At 33.7% G+C, this 18682-nt stretch overlaps 2 protein-coding genes across 2 annotated transcripts; one reads left to right on the forward strand and one right to left on the reverse strand.

The window, feature by feature from the left end:
* LOC128241918 (meiosis-specific nuclear structural protein 1-like) lies at window positions 1-8381 on the forward strand. Its single transcript, XM_052959047.1, has 10 exons — window positions 1-158; window positions 539-763; window positions 1620-1747; window positions 2319-2421; window positions 3271-3500; window positions 4466-4682; window positions 5062-5169; window positions 5869-5991; window positions 6523-6783; window positions 7476-8381. Exons 1-10 carry the CDS (start codon window positions 156-158, stop codon window positions 7587-7589), a joined length of 1512 nt encoding a protein of 503 aa, XP_052815007.1. The 5' UTR covers window positions 1-155; the 3' UTR covers window positions 7590-8381.
* Window positions 8382-9306: 925 nt separating this feature from the next.
* LOC128240171 (protein NATD1-like) lies at window positions 9307-16010 on the reverse strand. Its single transcript, XM_052956688.1, has 3 exons — window positions 15710-16010; window positions 14611-14735; window positions 9307-10434 (listed from the first exon to the last, which is right to left on the reverse strand). Exons 1-3 carry the CDS (start codon window positions 15879-15881, stop codon window positions 10315-10317), a joined length of 417 nt encoding a protein of 138 aa, XP_052812648.1. The 5' UTR covers window positions 15882-16010; the 3' UTR covers window positions 9307-10314.
* Window positions 16011-18682: the final 2672 nt, after the last annotated feature.

Consider the following 18682-nt stretch of genomic DNA (forward strand, 5'->3'; position numbering starts at 1 on the left):
TGTTTTTCACACATAAGCTGCATCCCCTAGCAACGATAGTAGACTGATCCATTTACATTGGCGGCCATTTTGTTGGGGGGAAAACAAACGGCTTAAATGGTTCATACTTTTATTTTTAATCTTCTTTGACTGTTTCAACGGATACAGAGGACAAAATGGTAAGTATTGTTTAAATGTATATACTGTCGTCAAAAGGAATGGAAAGTTCAATTTGTATCGCTGGACTTTTAACTCGATGAAACTTGATGATCTGTCTCTGATTTTAAGTGGCTTGTCAGTGTCTATTAAGAGCAAAGACTAAATATAATTTAGATGAAGCATCTTTAAGTAAAACATGTAAATAAGAACATTGGTAAAGATAACTGTCTAAGAGGTGATACAGGTCATAGATGCAGACTGTATTGCAGGACCTCATTGATGTGATAATGACTTGTATAGACTGGCTTAAAAACTTTTTAAAAAGAATCCTAGTGTAGGTCCCAAATTACAAAATGACAAATACTTCACATGGCTAAACAATTTTTATGGCTTACTTTAGGCCACAATCAGACGGGCACCACCTCAAACAGTAGCTCAACGTGAGCGTCAACTGGAGAACTCGAGACACCAGGAGATGGTTCGCGACGAGACTCTGAAAAACCTGTCCCGAGAGAAGATGCTTGAGTCAAACATGAACCGGGAAGGCCGACTGGAGGATAAACGCTTCATTCGTACACAGATGCAGGAACAGAAAGAGAGAGATATGGAGGAGACTATTTTTAAGGTTTGAACTTTTAATATTTAGTAAATGATGTTTAGTAAATAATATTTTTTTTATTAATTAATTTTAGCTTCAGCCTTCATTGTGAAGACGTATAATCACTCTTGGGTATGTTCCTATATCTTAGTATTAAGCCAGTATAGGGGTCCATTTTAAGTGGCCATGAGAGCGTACCCCTGGTGTGGAGCCACCCCACAACTTCGAATGGGATGTGGAAACCTATATAGTTAGCATTACCAAGAGACAGCACTCATCCTTTTATGTTTATTTTTGTTAAAAGATTAGTTGATTTTGAAATACTTGAAATGAACCAAAACAATGAATTGTTTTAGACTACTATTACAGTTTTTACATCAATGTTTAGCTGTAATAAGAATTTCATTTTTTTCCCTTATAAATTCTTTCTATCGAAATAAAAAAAATCCTAAAAATCTCATTATTTAATATACTGGGAATATCTTATCAATGAATGTACAGCAAAATATTATGTTAGATCAAGAAATTAAATTGAATGCTTTGAGGTCCATGGACTTGTGATAATTTTTTTTGATTGATTGACAAAACTGATTACTTACACGAAAGGATAGTTGGTGGTGGCTGATTGATACTTAATATATAGTAAGCGATTATCAAAAATGAAACAACATTTTGACTTGCAATTTTTAATAGAAATAGTGGAATATTTTCAGCAAAACTACCCGTTTTAAAATATAACCAAGAATTAAATAATCAAAAAAGTGATAGAATGTATGATACGCCCGTTAATAATATGGCCTAACTATATTACAATATGCAAGCAGGATTTATGGTTAGCAATATGTGCAACATTCTAATCGAATGTAATATCCTTATTTATTAGGCCCAGAGGGACCGTCTGCAGCGTGAAGAACAAATGGCTCAAGAAGAGAGATTGGCAACAGAGCTGGAGAGAAGGAAGCTGGATTCAATCAGGGATGAGAAAATGAGACAGCAGATCAGGGAAACTAGGTATTGGACAGGTGTTTATATACATGTATCAGGGGTAGTGTCGTTGGGGGACGGGGGTTCTGAGAGGCCGGGGTGTTAGTTATAGAAGTATGGGACAGCAGATCAGGGAAACTAGGTATTGGACAGGTGTTTATATTCATGTACCAGGGGTTAATAGTAAATTAGTGGTGATGGGGGTAAGGGGGCTTACAGAGCACCTGTTCAAAATTCTGTTTGAATAAATTTATAAGCTGCAAATGTGGTTTACATGTTCATACAAGCATATTTTGGAATGTCATTTAGAGAAATTGCTGCTTTAAGTCCGATTGGGATTCCAGAGTGCAACATTGTTGTTTTTAAAAATGATTTAACTTGTATAGCATTTATTTTTGTGAAATATTTTTTAACTATTTATGAAAACAAATCTTCCATTACAGTTATTGTTACAAAATCCAAGAACTATTGTCATTTGTTAAATAGCAACATTTTCATTCTATAGTAATTTTTATTAACATATTTTTTCTATCGGAATCAGTAAACGTAGACAATTTGGCCAATGTTTTAAAGCAAGACTTTCTTCCATCTATTTCAGCCTTGAGTTACGGGAGTTAGAGGCCAAACTGAGGTCGGCCTACATGAACAAGGAACGTATGGCGCAGATGGCTGAGAAAGAAGCCATGAAGTTTGATGTGATGGTAGGTTAGCTTAAGATGATCAATAACTGTTTAGTTAATCACAATCTTGGCCAAAATGCTAATCAATACCTAAAAAAATACATTTGCTTAAGGTTATCCTACCCTACATATGAAATAGGCATGAAACATCATTTTTTGGATGTTATTATGAAAACTGCGATCTGGGTCAGTATTCAATATTGATCTTTTCCTTAGACATGCCTCATTGATTCCATTCGGCCTATCAGCTAAATAAACAGGCCAATCAAAACACAGTTTCTAAGTTTAATTTTAAGTTCAATCTAAGTTGATTATCAGATACCGCCCCAGATCTTTAGTCAGCAGTCTTTTATTGTCACTGTCTTCCTTGTCATGAACTAAGAATCTGACAGAATGTCTACCTGAAATATCTTGGGAGTCCTGGCCCAAATATCACGAAAATACTTTTGTCAAATCTTATTCTTAGTCTCAACACATTTTAATGGCTATCATCAAAAGTTATTAAAAATCTTAATTACACCTTTAAAACGCATGTATACTCTATCAATGATAGTACAGTACAAAGTGAGTATAAATCCTTTTCAACAATTACCCTGTACTCAAGTATATTTTTTGATCTTCAAAGAATTCTGTGAGAAAATTTGTTTTCAAAAAGTATGAAAACACTTCATGCTATGCTTTTATGTGGTAAAATGAGTTAAGATTCAGATTTGACTTGAGTATTTTTATGATGATGTGATATTGGGGCCAGGACTAAATTTAGCAGTCTCAAACTCCTGGACTCCCTTAAGAGTTGAACGCTGTTAAGTAGTGTTACTGTTAACTACATTCCCTATAGAAGTTTGTTCAGCGTCTTTCCTTTTATTCCAGAAACGTGACTCAGAGATTGCCCAGGAAATGATGGAAGAACACAAGCGTGCCGAGGAAGCTGAGCGACAGCGTGAAATGGAGAAATACAAGGAGAGTATCCGATACCAACAGGAGCTTGAACGGCAGTTGGAAGAACAGGAAGGGAAGAAACAACAGGCCTACGAGGAATTCCTTAAGGAGAAACTCATGATTGATGAAATTGTGAGGAAAATCTATGAGGAAGATCAAAGGTGAGTGATTTTAATCTTGTTTTTTTTTTTTAAATTACATGTTAAAGAATCTGATACTTTAAAAGTGACTATGTTTGACAGAAATGAAATAACAGATATACAAGGAATTTCTAATTTAGAAACTCATGATTGATGTAATTGTGAGGAAAATCTGAGTCAAAATATCAAAGGTGGGTGATGTTTAAGGCAATTGGAATACAAATATATATAAGTTTAACTTTTATGTGTCTGGTGTTTGTAATCTAGAGGGAAAGAAATTATAGGCTTATGAGGAATTCTCTGAAGGAGAAACTAATGAATGATGAATTTTGAGAAAGATTAATGGGGGAAAACTTTATGTAGGTGAATTTGGTGACTTTTGGAATACACATATATTTATGTGTCTAATATCTCTAAGTTAGTAAATCAGTGGGAACAAAAATTTAGCCTTATGAGGAATTCCTGAAGCAAAAATGGAGAAAACTGTATCAAGGTGATTTTGTTGATTTTAAATTCACATATTTCTCCGGTTTCCCTCAAAACACAAGACCACACTCTCGGGCAACATCATGCCAACGCGAGTAACTGGGTAGAAGTTAATGTAATTGTCAGAAATCCTCGCAAGCGTTGTAAAATGAATAAAGTTTAAACTAACTATGTATTGACAGAATTCAAAATGTCCTGTGTGCTCAAAAAAGATTAAGTGTATGCAATGTTAAGAAAACCAGTTAAGAATAAACCAAATAAGTGCCTCCTCTCAGAGAGCACAAGTTAGCCTACTGGAAACAGAGAGCCACTTTAGAATCAAGGCTACCAGTAAACAATTGAATAACATTGAACAACTGAATATATAGAGAGATAAAGGAAAATTAAAGGAAATGTATTCATTTTTGGATTTCTTAATTTCCTTTTACCAAGAAGTATATAGAACAGTTCAGTGGTAAGTGTGTCAGATAATTAATGTAAATATAACATGGTCCTTACAGAGAAAGAGAGCTTGCACTCAGGAAACAGAAGGCCACTCAGGAATTCATCCAGGACTTCAAGGCAGCGAGGGAGCAATGGAAAATCCTGGAGAAACAGAGGATGGAGGAGGAGAACAGGAAGATCATGGAGTTTGCGAGGGTACAGAAGGCAAGGGAAGGGGAACGGATGGCGCAGAAGAAGGCGAAGGAAGACTCCATGGCTAAAGTGCAGCAGGCGGTGAGTGGCCGAATCAGTCTGCTTATTGGTTTAATTTTGTACAGGATTTATTGTCATTAATTTATTTTAGACTTACCTTTATAATTTTAAAACTTAAAAACTTTGTCAAATAATTTTTTAAATAAGAAGATATTGTACATATGAATAGGACTTGGGTTGAATTGCATTTTACTATAAAAAGTCTTTTCCATAATATTTAAAAAAAATCCTTTCTGGTTATAACTGATTTTGTATTAAATATTATAGTCAAATAAACAATGTTCTTTATGAACTGTTGATACAAGTTTACATTAATTCATTGCTGGTAAATGGTTTTTGTCATGATTACAAGTTGATTATTTAGTTGTATTTGTTATATGAATATTCTGTTTGTTTTCAGTTGGCCCATCAAATCTCCAGGCAGGAACAAGAACGCGAGGAAATGGAGAAAATCAGGATGGAACTTCACCTGGAGGAACAAGAGGAGAGAGAAAGACAGAAGGAGAGGGTAAGTAACTCTTGGAATAAAGGGGGGTAATTACTATGGAAATGTATAAAAAGGGAGATAATTATAATTGAAAATTTCTAAGAAAGGGGGCAGGGTAACTTTGGAGTTATTTATTGATGGGAAAACATCAGGATAGAGGAACAATAAGAAAGACAAAGAAAGAAGAAGAGGGTATGTTATTGTCACTCAAGTTGGGATAGAGGGGTTTTGTTATTGGAATTTGTTTATAAAGGATTATTTAAAAATGTCAAAAAGGGGGAAATTTTATTCAGATTAATACAAGTGTATCTAGTCGAAAGGTTATCAATATTGAGCTTCATGAAGTAAGGGAAACACAATGAATAAGGGTATGGCGAGGGACATGTCATACAGAGAGATAATTATTAGATAATGCTTAATATTTGTAATAACAAGGGAGGTAATTATGATTTTATTAAAAGTTAGCAGAGTATCATTTTGGGGAGCAAGAAGAAAGAGGAAATTTAAGCACAAAAGATTAAATTTATTTAAAGGACGATGGTAATGTCATTTTCTTTCTATAAAAAGATCTTAAGAAAGGTGAATATTTAAACTAAGCTATGCGTGAAAGTTTTAGATTATAAGCACACTAGCATTGAAAATGATAGCAATTCAAAATGGTTTTTGGGAATATTTCAAAACAGTTTCAATATTTAAATAATATTCGCTTTTTACTTCAAGAACCTAATGGAGAGGCGTATCCGACAACGTCTGGAGCTTCAAGATCAGCACGCCCAACAGATGCACTTCAAGCAGCTCAGACAGGAGGCTGAACAGCAGGAGGAGGAGAACTTCAGGCAACAGGTGGGTGGGGTAATGTTGTGTGAAGTGTGGGGGTGGGGGGAGCGTAATGTGTGGTTGTGATTTTAGGGTGGTAATATAAAAAGGATGAAGTGAATATTTTGGATGCAATTAGGGTAAATTGTTGGGATTATTCCCTTTATGGACTGTACATCAGAATACTTTAGCAATATAAGAAAAGACATAGAAAGATGTAAAACTGTTTTTAACCACGGATATTTCATATATATGAATAATAGATTGAACATTTAATTTTTCACCACACTCAAAAACTGACCCTGGGGAACTGTTAACTTAATATTCATATTAACTAGCATGAAAGGCAAACTTAAATATTGTCATTTGTAGAAGTTTTCATAAAAAAAGAAAAAAAAAGATAATTATCTTATGTGAAAAAAGAATTAATCTGAATTTAACTCATGAAAATATGGTTAAATGTCTTTCTTTGTCTATACCAGAACGTGAGACAATCAAAAAGGAATCTTATCAAAACCGTACTAATCCATCAATTGACCATGTTTTCTCTTACAACAGATGATGGCCAAGTTTGCAGAGGATGACCGTATTGAACAGATGAATGCCCAGAAACGTCGCATGAAGCAGATAGAACACAAACGTGCTGTGGAAAATCTCATCGAGGATCGTCGTGTCCAGTTTGCCGCCGATCGGGATCGCGAACTTGCCGAACGACGCGAGGAGGAGAATATGGAGGCGTTCAAGAAACAGATTATCGAGGAAGAGAGGCAAAAACTGCTTCAAGAGCATGCTATGAGGCTACTCGGATATCTGCCGAAGGTGGGTGTGGCATTTAATACATATTTATTTTTTTTCCTCTGAAAAGCATGGCTGACACATAGGCAATACTTTTGTCCCGCCTCGTCATAGTCGATGTGGACATCATCAGTGACTTCATTCTTGATAAATAATTTTTCGAATAATTATCTTGGTCTTCAGTCCTCACTTGATAACTGTTTTTAATTTTTGGTTCGATAGGGCAAGGTCATGGTAACCTTTACTTTAAAATTAAGTAAGGTGACATGTGGTTCAAGGATTTCAAGTATATATCCATTGTGAAAATAGTACATAATGGGATAATGTTAATTCACTTGCAATGAACAATGATATTGGATGTGATGGATCACTCTATATTGGATTACAACGGCTCTTTATATTTATTCGCTTTGTTTAAAAAAGATTACATTGAATACAAGTCCTAGTCAAGCTTACCGCCTATAAAACTAACATTTGTATTGTTCCACTCATGTATTTTATCCTACAAAGGGACTTGTGAAAACTGTGAATTCCTGAAAGGTGTATTGCTTTGATAAGGGTCTCCATTCTCTTTTGAAAGTTCCACTTTATGCATTTTCCCCTGTCAGGGAACATGTGAAATCATGAAATTTGTTGGACTCTTATTGCTCTGAAAAAGGTCACGAATCTCGTGTGAACTGACAAAGTATTCAAATTCTTTTTGTTCATATTTTCAGGGTGTAATTCGGGACGAAGGGGACCTTCAAAGATTAGGACCAGAATTCCAGGATGCTTATCAGCGCCGCCAAATAGATCCCTTTGATGATGAAGCTTGGGACCGGCGAAAATGAAATATGTGCATATTTTGACATGAATTATGCAAATAATGTGATATTTTAATGAATATTTATTATATGTATAGTAAATGTTTTAATAACAAAAAAAGTTAAAAATTAAGCCTTCCTTTTTATGAATGCATTTTAAAATTATTTTACCTGAACTTGAAGTTAATATTGAGTCATATTTAAAAAAAATCAGACAAATAATAAATAGCCTAGATGTGGTTAATGTATAATAATGCAAATATAAAGGAGCTGACATGCTGAGCAATATAATGGCCTTATGACAATAGTTTAGAATGTTATGGTCTGCGAAACGAATACTTTGGATTGTAATTTTATGCTGAGTTCAAACAATTTTGTGTGTTCAGAATACGTCTTTATCATGACTGGTTATCATATGGTATCATATTCTGAATGGTTCAGTTTTCTGAATTAGTGTTGCATGTATGTATATAGAAACGGACTTCAGTGAGTCAACTGATGAAATATAAGAGATAAAAAATACATAAGTAATTAATGTATGGTGTTATGACAATTTGTTGTTGTTTTTTTGTGCTTTGAAACAGAAAGAGTATAAGTTGAAAATGTGTTGGAATATTTTTAGCATGAAAATGTCTCAGATCTCATTTGCAACTGCTGAATTTGGGATAAAATGGAGGATAAAATGACCAAGGATCATAAAGTATTTATTTTTGTCTTCAATCATCACATTGATGGTCGGACATAATAACTGGTTGTCTTGTTGTTATAGGCTCGAGGCCTACAATAAAAAACATTTTTAGAAATAAACTTGAAATGAAACATGCTGTTTTCTTGCTTCAATTTGTCTGTGGTTATTAATAAGCAATGGTATTGAAACAATGCTGAATTTCATTGAATATTATATGTAATGATTATACGCAGGGGGGAATGATGTTATAACGTGTAGTACTTAGCGAGGTTTAAAAACAACAACAGGGTACTAAGGGGAAAAAAAGGAACTTTGTATCAGGCTGTGAAAATCATGAACATTTTGAATATAAAATAATTTTTTTGGAATTGTTTTTATTTAGAAGGTATGCGAGGTTTCAACTGCCAGATATATAAAATGTGTTTGTATGTTAATCATGTTTTGTATTAATCGAAACAATAGAAACATTTAATAAAATGAAGCATTTTATTGTATGAAGGCAAATGGGTACACATGCTGGCTTCCATTAGGGCAGAATGGTGCTACCAGCTTGCACCATCCTTCCTTAACTCTAAGTTAAACCCTGTATAAGACCAACTTCTGCTTGTAATGTAAAGCGAGAATTTATTTAATATGTGATTATGACAAGTAACATTAGCTTAAGAGCTTTTATAGTGATTATCATAATTTTATGGAGTTTTGAAATCTGTTATGTGCCTTTGATTAACAAACATTTACCATTCATGGGTCATAACCAGGACTTACCTTCTATGATGAAGACTCAAGTGGCTATGGTGCAGTTGCCTGTAGTATTGCACAAGTTTTTCTTGTATGGTTCTTTCCTACATAATTAATTAATCATATAGATTGGAAAAACTTGGTTAAACTATGATGCATCGCTTAAGGTTATAATTTCCAGGTAAAGATAAAGTCACGTTTCTTTGGCATTTAAAATATAATATACAGTTTTTTCCTTGCTGGGTAATGCTTTATATCAAACAAAGTTCTTACGTCACAGCAGCAAATGATGGTCATTCAATGAAAAAGGACCAGGAATTTCTTCTTTTTTTCATTTAATTTAACACATAATGTTACAAGTAGACTGATGATATATAATTATAAAGACAATGAACAAAAATCTTCATAATACTGAATTTCAACAGACATGTTCCTGCTTAACCTGAACTGTATCTAATTGTCATTTAACAAGAAATGCGATAAGCAGAAATGGTCTTTATAATATAAAATTTTGGCATTGTATCAAATATGATATTCATGGAAAAAAAGTTAAATAGCTTATAATTACCATTGACTTTAAAAGCTAATTATACTACATGGGCGCTGCCATTCTACTTTTACTTTAATATAGTAAACTAAAATATAACTAAATCAAAGATGCTCTCTTACTTCCAGATAAGATTTACCACAATTAATAATATTGTTTTAATATTCCCAAAAAGATGAAGAAATGTCGAAAACTATGGTTCTTATGAAGGATACCGTGTTTAATTTGAAAGAAATGAGCATAAAACACGGTAATTTTACCTTATGAGACTATAGTAGACCGCAGTAAATGTTTTAGCATTCACCAATCATTTAATATTTTTGCGCTTTCTGCTATTAAATACACGGTCACAATCTTGTTATCAGTAAATAATATTATCAATTAATGCATTATTTGGTAAGTAGTAAAAGGTTTATTAGTCAAAATTGATGTTTGCGATACATGTGTATGCATTGATTTTGAATAAGAGTGTCACTTTAATTAATCAAAAAAAAAATTGGATGAACAAGCCCAAAATCCATCTACATTGCTTGACATTTAGTTTTTGGACAATCCCTGCGATATAAAAAAAGAATTTGAGCAAACACGGAAAACAATTTATCAGTGCACAGCTTGCAGTCTTGCGCTAATTTCACCAAGTGGCTTAGTGCTGTTTACTATACTTTTAAGACCTCTTTCAGCTTGTTGACGTTCAAGTTCACTGTTGTATATCATTCTAAATGCCTGAGACATAACTGGTTTGCTAGTGTCAATATGAACATTTCATGACATCACAGAAACTAGTTCCATTTCACTTTCTCTGCATATCTGGGAATGGGGTTGTCATTATAAAACTTCTGGAGGTATGTACAGGTTGGACGAATGTATTTTTGCTCGTCGACAAAGTGGTCGAATACAGTCTGAAAATAGACAAACAAGAAATTTATACAATGACTTTCTATTACATGCTTCAAATGATCAATAAACTTCTCAATAAAATTAAATACAGGATAATTGTTTGTTTCTGTGTTAGATCGTAAAATATTTCACCGAGTGAGCACAAAGATTTATATTACATGTATTATAATATTTTTGGTGTGCATGAGGTGAAATATTTTGCTATCCTACACTGAAACAAGCATTTTTTCTTTATACAACATGCCTAAAATTGGAATTAAAAGTCATTTAATTACACTTTTTGAGAAAAACACGCCAATATATTTATGCGTAGGTAATGTCATTTCCCTTCCCTAAATTTGCCACCAACTTCCACCAAATGCCACCCAAATCCATGGCAAATGGGTGGCACTTGGTGGAAAATGGGTGGCACTTGGTGGAATATCAAGAATTCCACCAACTGCCATGAAATTTCCACCCAACTGGAGGTGGCAGTTGGTGTAAAATTGAACTCAGTTTTTTTTTCATGTGGCACTTGGTGAAAAAGTGGGACTTAGTTAATTTTTCATATGGCAGTTGGTGAAAAAATGAACTTAGTTAATTTTTTGGGTGGCATTTGGTGAAAAAAGACTTAGAAAATCTCAAGAGTTCTGTAAAATGGAACCATTACTTATCATGATGGAATAATAATAGAATTTACGACAGTTGCTGTTCATGCTGCTGTTTTAGCATCATTACATATGCTACTATTTAAAACTAACTGGTAATGTTGCTCAGGTTATACTGATGATGATTACGATGTTGGTGGTTCTATTGATGATGATTATGATGTTGGTGGTTCTATTGATGATGATTATGATGTTGGTGGTTCTATTGATAATGATTATGATGGTGGTGGTGGTGGTGGTAATTATGATGATTGTGGTGGTGGTGATTATGATGATTGTGGTGGTGGTGGTTGATTTTGACAATTGTGTTGTTGTTGGTAGTTCATTGTGGTGTTGGTGAATATGATTGTGGTGGTATTGGTGATTATGATGATTGTGGTGGTGGTGACAACAACAGCATGTTGTTATTGATGATGATGATGATGATGATGATGATGATGATGATGATGATGATGATGATGATGATGGTGGTGGTGGTGGTGGTGGTGGTGGTGGTGGTGCTGTTGATGATGATGATGATGATGATGATGATGATGATGATGATGATGATGACGACAACAACAATGTGATGATGATTATCATGATCATGATAATGATGAGTTAAACTAAGTTTTCTGTGTACATGTGCTCTGTTGCTATTTCCCCAAAGGTACAGGGACCCCATTAATGTTTGATTTAAACTCGGAATGACCTCTCTGCTGGAAAATCTCCTCAAAATATTTGAATCTTCTGACAGTTACTAGCATTAATTTTGTGGAACTTTGAATAGTGAGAAAAAAATTGTGCAGTTTTGTTTAATAAAATGGATTGATTATAAGGTAACTGTTTTTTTTTTTTATCATATTAACATCCAAAAAAGATCATGACTTATCATTTTATTTTATTTTTACACATATTAGGCTCTTTGTCTTTGTTTAAAGTTTGACTAAGAGATAAGCTTTATGCATGTACTGTCAAGTATGTTTCACTTTATTCCAAAATAATTGACAAATACTCAGTCAAGCAATGTACTAAGTTTAAAAATTATCATTAAATTTGTACAATGAAGTTGAAGATGTATAAAGAAATGTTATACACATTTTTTCCAGACAAACCCCCCCCCCCCCCCATAAGGATGACAATGTACTTGGACAAGATTCTAAGACCTTTTTGGTAAATATTTGAATATTACAATAACTTAAATGATCGAGACTGACCTCATAGTTTTATCATATTTTATTAGCTTATACTTATTTAAAAGTGGTAAGTGCTATGAAGGGTGAGATAAACAATATTAAATGCCAGTCAAGAAAAGATGTAGAAGATGTATATGATCTAAAGGGTGTGTGTGTTTTTAAGAAAAATCGTTATTGGTATTGACAAAGCCTTGGTGTAATTCATGTTGTTGGCTGCATGATTTTGAAAAAATAAAGATATTAAAGTGAATCTTGGTGTACACATGTTTCCAAAGACATTTGTAGAACAAATTGTAGAACAAATAACATTCTTCTGTGAGGCAAACCCTGTTATATTGAACAGATTTATTAAAATGATCGCTTTTTTCAGAAAGAAATATGAATAGGGGACTTCTATAGCAGAAGAAGTAAAGCCAAACTTGCAGAAAACAACAACCGAATGACTGCATCACTAAAGAAAAGAAACAGGTTATTGACATTTCAATATTCAAAATACCAAAACCGGTAGTTAAATTAACTTTTTACCTGTATTGTCATTGCTAATACAACAGACAAGTGCTCTTGTAAAACATATTTGCAATGATTCAATGTATGAGGCTGTATTCTATAATTAGTTATGGTATATCATTTTGTTGTTATACTTGGTATTAATCTGGCTAGGCCCAAAGCTGAAGAAACTTATTTAAGAGTATGTTTTTAATGTTGTCATTTTATTTATGCATCTAATTTTAAAATATATTTTGAAAAATGATAGCTAAAATGAAACCTCCAAAATAAATAATACTAAAACTGTTTTCAGGATTTCTCCAAATGTAGAAATGCAGACAGCTCTTCACCATCAACTGTGATCCTTTGTAATTTTGTGTACATATGAAACTAAATGACTGCAAAGAAATGTTTTTGTTGTTCTTAGGTTGTTGTATGCATACTTCATAAATCCCATGATTTTATTTCCACCAAGTGCCACGTAATTTCCACCAACTGCCACATTGGCATGGCATTTGGTGAAAAAAGATCAAAGAAACTGAACGTGGCATTTGATGGAAAATTGTTCCAATACTCCACCAACTGCCACCTTGGGGTGGCATTTGGTGAAAAATTTGCCACCAACTGCCACGTGGCATTTGGTGGAAAATTGTTCCAATACTCCACCAACTGCCACGTTGGGGTGGCATTTGGTGAAAAAATTTGCCACGTGGCATTTGGTGGAAAACGTTCCAATACTCCACCAAGTGCCACGTTGGGGTGGCATTTGGTGAAAAAATTTGCCACATGGCATTTGGTGGAAAATGTTCCAATACTCCACCAAGTGCCACGTTGGGGTGGCATTTGGTGGAAAATGGTGAAAAATTAGATCAAAGTCCCATTTTATTCTGTTTTTCATCGTTTTACACCAAGTGCCACCCGTTCCAATACTCCACCAACTGCCACCCATTTTCCATGTCCAATTCGTGGCAAATTTAGGGAAGGGTTCGGAGTTGACATCATTGACAAGTGTCTCAGCCCTGTGCGTGCTCATGTTTGATTTGGAACTCATAGCGGGCTTAAATTCTAAAACAGTGAAATATATCAAATTGAAACAGTAAAATATCAATTTTATTTCACTGATAAATCTCTATAAACTACCAGAAAGCATTTACTACATACATGTAGTAATAAAGAAGCATACTGATACTTTATAATATTTTAATAATCCTTTTTTTAACTGTCATATTGAAAGAGGATGAAAAAGTACCACTATCCATTTTATTGCAATCACAATAAATTCACTGCAAGGGAATGCTTTAAAGCTGCACTCTCATAGATTGAATGTTTTGACAATTTTTTTATCTTTTGTCTTGGAACGAGCTAATTTTTGCAAAAATGCATGTCAACCAATTACAAGTAAAAGACAGCTGACAAAAATATTGCATAGCATAATTTTTAATTTAAGTTCGGTTGTACGCATTTTTCTTAAACCATTGGTAATGCTTTAATCCATAAAACATTAATTTTCGAATGAAAATATGAAGATCTACGATCTGATCTTTTGTCAGCAATTTTTTATCATTGGTTTGCAGATGTTTACGCAAAAATTTGCTCTTTCCAAAAATAAAAAAGTTGTAAAAATTGTATATCTGTAAGAGTGCAGCTTTAATATGCATGACTGTGACTGTGTATTCCTCTCAGGCAATGTGTACAAAGTCTCATCTAAATACATTTAATAGGCTTTAGTTGTGACTAACGTTAAAGTTTTTTTCACATTGAAGGATTGATGGTCAAAAATGCTATCACAATTTCTTAACTACCGGTAGGTCAAAATTAAAGTTTAGACAATGTATACATAATAAATATACATCATATCTATATTATATACCTTTGCTAGTACTTTAGCGATTCCTCTACCCTGGAAGTGCTCTGGTACGACAGTATGTTCTAGATCAACATAGTCCGGCTTTATGAAGCTGTACTGGAGGTAGGCTTTCCCCTCAAAACCCTCTTCTGAAATGTTAAATTAGAATAATGATGCAATAAAAATACAATGGTAAGTTCATCACACTGTGAAAGTTGAACAGATTTTTGATAAAGCAAATCCCTCAATAGCCACAATAATAGGCATTCTTGAATACAGTCTGCAAATACAAAAAATAAAAAAAGTGTGTCTTGTGTCTATTTATATGGTGTTGTCCCTGTAGATAGCAAGTGCTGAGGGATAAGTTGAATCCCTAAAATAGAGTCGGATTATTGGAAGTACAAATCATTAAAAAATAAAGTATGTAGTACATCAAATAAATGAAAAGAAAGTGTTTTAGATATTTGTTTTAGATATTCATTAGTTATGGCCCTGGGTTAGTTTCAAGAAAGATCATAAATTTTCACACCTAAAACTGTATCTCAATAAAAGTGTTGTATGAACATTTATCGTTTAGATTATTCCCATAATGCATCAGTCAATTGTAACCAAGGCCCTCCCAGGTTGGGGGAATAGCGAGGACTTTGACTTTTGAATCCAGCCAATCCCAGGTAAAAACCCAGCTGGTAAAATTACTGCTGGTAAATTCCTAACCAAATGCCCCCACACCCCAGGGTCAGTCTATGTAATGCCCATTCCCTGCTATTTCCGGCATGAAAACAAAATCACTGCATTCACTCAGCACTGCAGGCCACCTGGAAAGTAAAAACTTGGCCTATTTTCCACGCTATCCCCAGACCTGGGAGGCCATGCCCATGATTACACTTGGTACACAACTTTAGGCTGTACATACAGATGGACACACACACACTTTTTAGTCTAAAAAAACAAATGTGTTATACGGTATTCTTTCTAGGATTTGCCTTATCAAAATCGTAAAAAAAAATCTGTCAACGTACAATTATTTGGACTAACGCACTCATTAATACGCAGGTTTACGACCACAATGTTGTTCCATCTTATTGAAATGTGCCACAGAAGCTTTGTGGGCAAATAAACTTACCTTTCAACGGTATGTAAAATTCCCGAATAGACGAATCATGAATCACATCCTTGTTTGTGACAGTTGTTGACATTTTAGCAATATGTGTTTTAAAATGATGACAAGCAGTATGGCTTTTTGAAAATGATTTTCCCCACGATGAAATCAAAAGTATTGATCTAGTCATTGACATATGTTACAGTATAAAAGTGTCAATTAAATAGGTGACATTGAATTCACTGATAATTATTATTTTGTTATGATATTGAATAAATATAGACACCTCGAATTAACATTAAACTAGAAGTTCAAAATCAAGGACGTCGCATCATTGCTTTGTGGAAAAAGCAGAAAAGGTTGCATACAACTAAAATAAAGACACATCGGTTACTCCCCTTGCAACATAAGGAACACTTATACACATAAATCTTATAAGAAAGCATTTGATAGTGTTAATAGAATAGCTTTGTGGCATAAACTCTTAGAAAATAATATAGATGCTAAATGTATTAAGATAATTAATAGTATGTATGATATTGCTTAGTCATGTGTTAAAGTTGGCAATTCATTATCAGAGTTTTTTAGTAGTCAAGCTGGTGTTAGGCAAGGTGAGAACCTTTCCCCGATATTATTTTCTCTGTTTCTTAATGATTTGACTCAGTTTATGTCAAGTAGGTTTGAAGGGCTTGAAACCTTTTCTAAAAGTACCTTTGAATGTTTAAGTGATGATGATGAGACCTACGTCTTTATATATTACTTTATGCTGATGACACAGTTATTCTCGCCGAATCTCACGCCGACTTGCAAGCGGCATTGAATGCCATGCTAGAATATTGTAATATGTGGGATTTAAAGGTGATCCTTGTAGAACTAAAGTTATTGTTTTTTTTGTAAGTCTAAAAGAACATTACTGAAAGAACAGGATTTCTACTATGATGGCGCTAAAGTAGATATTGTCGATGAGTTTGTGTATCTTGGTGTTATATTTAGCTACAATGGTAAAATTACTAAAACTAAAAAACTTTTGGTAGATCAAGCTCGTATAGCAATGTTTGCACTTATAAAGAAATCTCGTAAACTTAACTTAGCTTACTCTTTACAATTGTATTTGTTTAATTCAATGATTGTACCAATACTATTATATGGTTCAGAGGTATGGGCTATGGAGGATCTCAAGATATTAGACCAATTTCAGTTAAAATATTGTAAACTCATTTTAAATTTAAAAAGCGTACCCCTAATTGTATGATTTATGGTGAACTTGGTTTAAAACCAATTTCTATTCAAGCTAAAACTAGGCTTTTGACCTTTTGGAGTAAAATATTAAATTCTGCTGATGTGAGCAGCAGCAAAATTAGTCACTTATTGTATAATACTGCATATTCCTTGCACGATGATGTTACCTCTGGCTTGAAGTTCCTATGGCTTTCCTTTGTTAAGAATACTTTAAATGATTTAGGATTGAGTATGTACTTTGATTTATAACAGGTTAATAGTGCTATTGTTTTTAAGAATATGGTTAAAAACAGATTATCTGACCAATTTATTCAAAATTGGTATAGTATTGTTTCAAATTCACCAAAATGTCAAATGTATAAAGTATTCAAAAAAGATTTTGTGTTTGAAAGCTATATTGATATACTACCGAAGAATCTTTCATTGTATTTGCTTAAATTTAGAATTATGAATCACAAATTTCCTATTGAAGTAGGGCGTGGTCAAAATGTTGAGTGAGAACGTAGAACATGTCATTTGTGTAGTAGTAATAGTTTAGGCGATGAATTTCATTACTTACTTACATTTTTCAGACGATAGAAAGAAAAATATTAAATTGTACTTTTGTCGTAACTCTAATTGTATTAAGTTAGATCAATTAATGAACAGTAAAAACAAAAAAGAACTTATTAAACTGGCTATATTTTGTAAGTCCCTTTTATCTTATGTCAAGTAGTCAGTCATTCTCCTTTAAAACAATACGACTTAGTATTTCCTATTATAGGAAACTGTATGTAATATATGTCTACATATATATATATAAAAACAAAGTAGACATATATTATATATGTTTAATTAATTGTTTGTTAAAGTGTTATTGTTCTGATCACATGGTTGTAATAACCCATGATCTAAATAAATCTTGAATCTTGAATCTATACGCTCTGATTCGTGGACCTATGAAAATATATGCATAAATTATCAATGAAACTGATAACGCTCTAACTGGTGCTTACCGATGTTGTTGAATTATTGTTGTCATTGTAGTTGTTCGTTATGTTGTTGTTTTTCGGCTTTCGTGTCGTTGCTATATTGTTGTTGTTGTTGTTGTTGTTGTTGTCATCATTATATGAATTCGTATTGTTTTTGTAAAATTTTGCTATATGGTGTTGTTGTCGTCGTTGAAGGCTTTTGTTTGTTGTGATGTTGTCATCATCGCTGTTTTTTGTGGTGTATATTTTGTTGTTGTTGTCGTTGTTGCACCCCTGGTAGATGCAGCCTTAGAAGAACTGTTGCAGTCTTGGTTGTGTTGTTGTGGGTTTGGTTTTCAAGAGTCACCTTGAACAAAATTATTAGACGTATGTTGCATAGTCGTAAGTTGTGTAGTCGTAGGCTGTGAAGTAATATATATGTTGTGGTCTAATGTTGAGTGGCCCAACATTGTATTGTCGTCTGTTTTGTGGTCGAAGGCCTCGGCGGCGTAGGTTGTTTACGTAGTCTTATGTTGTGTAGTCGTATGTTGTGTAGTCTTATGTTGTGTAGTCGTAGGTTGTGTAGTCGTATGTTGTGTAGTCGTATGTTGTGTAGTCGTAGGTTGTGTAGTCGTATGTTGTGTAGTCGTATGTTGTGTAGTCTTATGTTGTGTAGTCGTATGTTGTGTAGTCGTATGTTGTGTAGTCTTATGTTGTGTAGTCGTATGTTGTGTAGTCGTAGGTTGTGTAGTCGTATGTTGTGTAGTCTTATGTTGTGTAGTCGTATGTTGTGTAGTCGTATGTTGTG

The sequence above is a fragment of the Mya arenaria genome, chromosome 7, assembly GCF_026914265.1.
Source record: "Mya arenaria isolate MELC-2E11 chromosome 7, ASM2691426v1".
Lineage (NCBI taxonomy): Eukaryota > Metazoa > Mollusca > Bivalvia > Myida > Myidae > Mya > Mya arenaria.

What these genes read in the sequence shown, in the direction of transcription:
- LOC128241918 (XM_052959047.1), top strand. An exon ending in GAGAAAGACAGAAGGAGAGG is followed by an intron (nt 5,170 to 5,868) that starts GTAAGTAACTCT and finishes TTTTACTTCAAG; the next exon opens with AACCTAATGGAGAGGCGTAT. An exon ending in TACTCGGATATCTGCCGAAG is followed by an intron (nt 6,784 to 7,475) that starts GTGGGTGTGGCA and finishes TCATATTTTCAG; the next exon opens with GGTGTAATTCGGGACGAAGG.
- LOC128240171 (XM_052956688.1), bottom strand. Translation starts at nt 15,881, where the DNA reads ATGTCAATGACTAGATCAATACTTTTGATTTCATCGTGGGGAAAATCA. An exon ending in ATTTTACATACCGTTGAAAG is followed by an intron (nt 14,736 to 15,709) that starts GTAAGTTTATTT and finishes TTAACATTTCAG; the next exon opens with AAGAGGGTTTTGAGGGGAAA. An exon ending in TCGCTAAAGTACTAGCAAAG is followed by an intron (nt 10,435 to 14,610) that starts GTATATAATATA and finishes GTCTATTTTCAG; the next exon opens with ACTGTATTCGACCACTTTGT.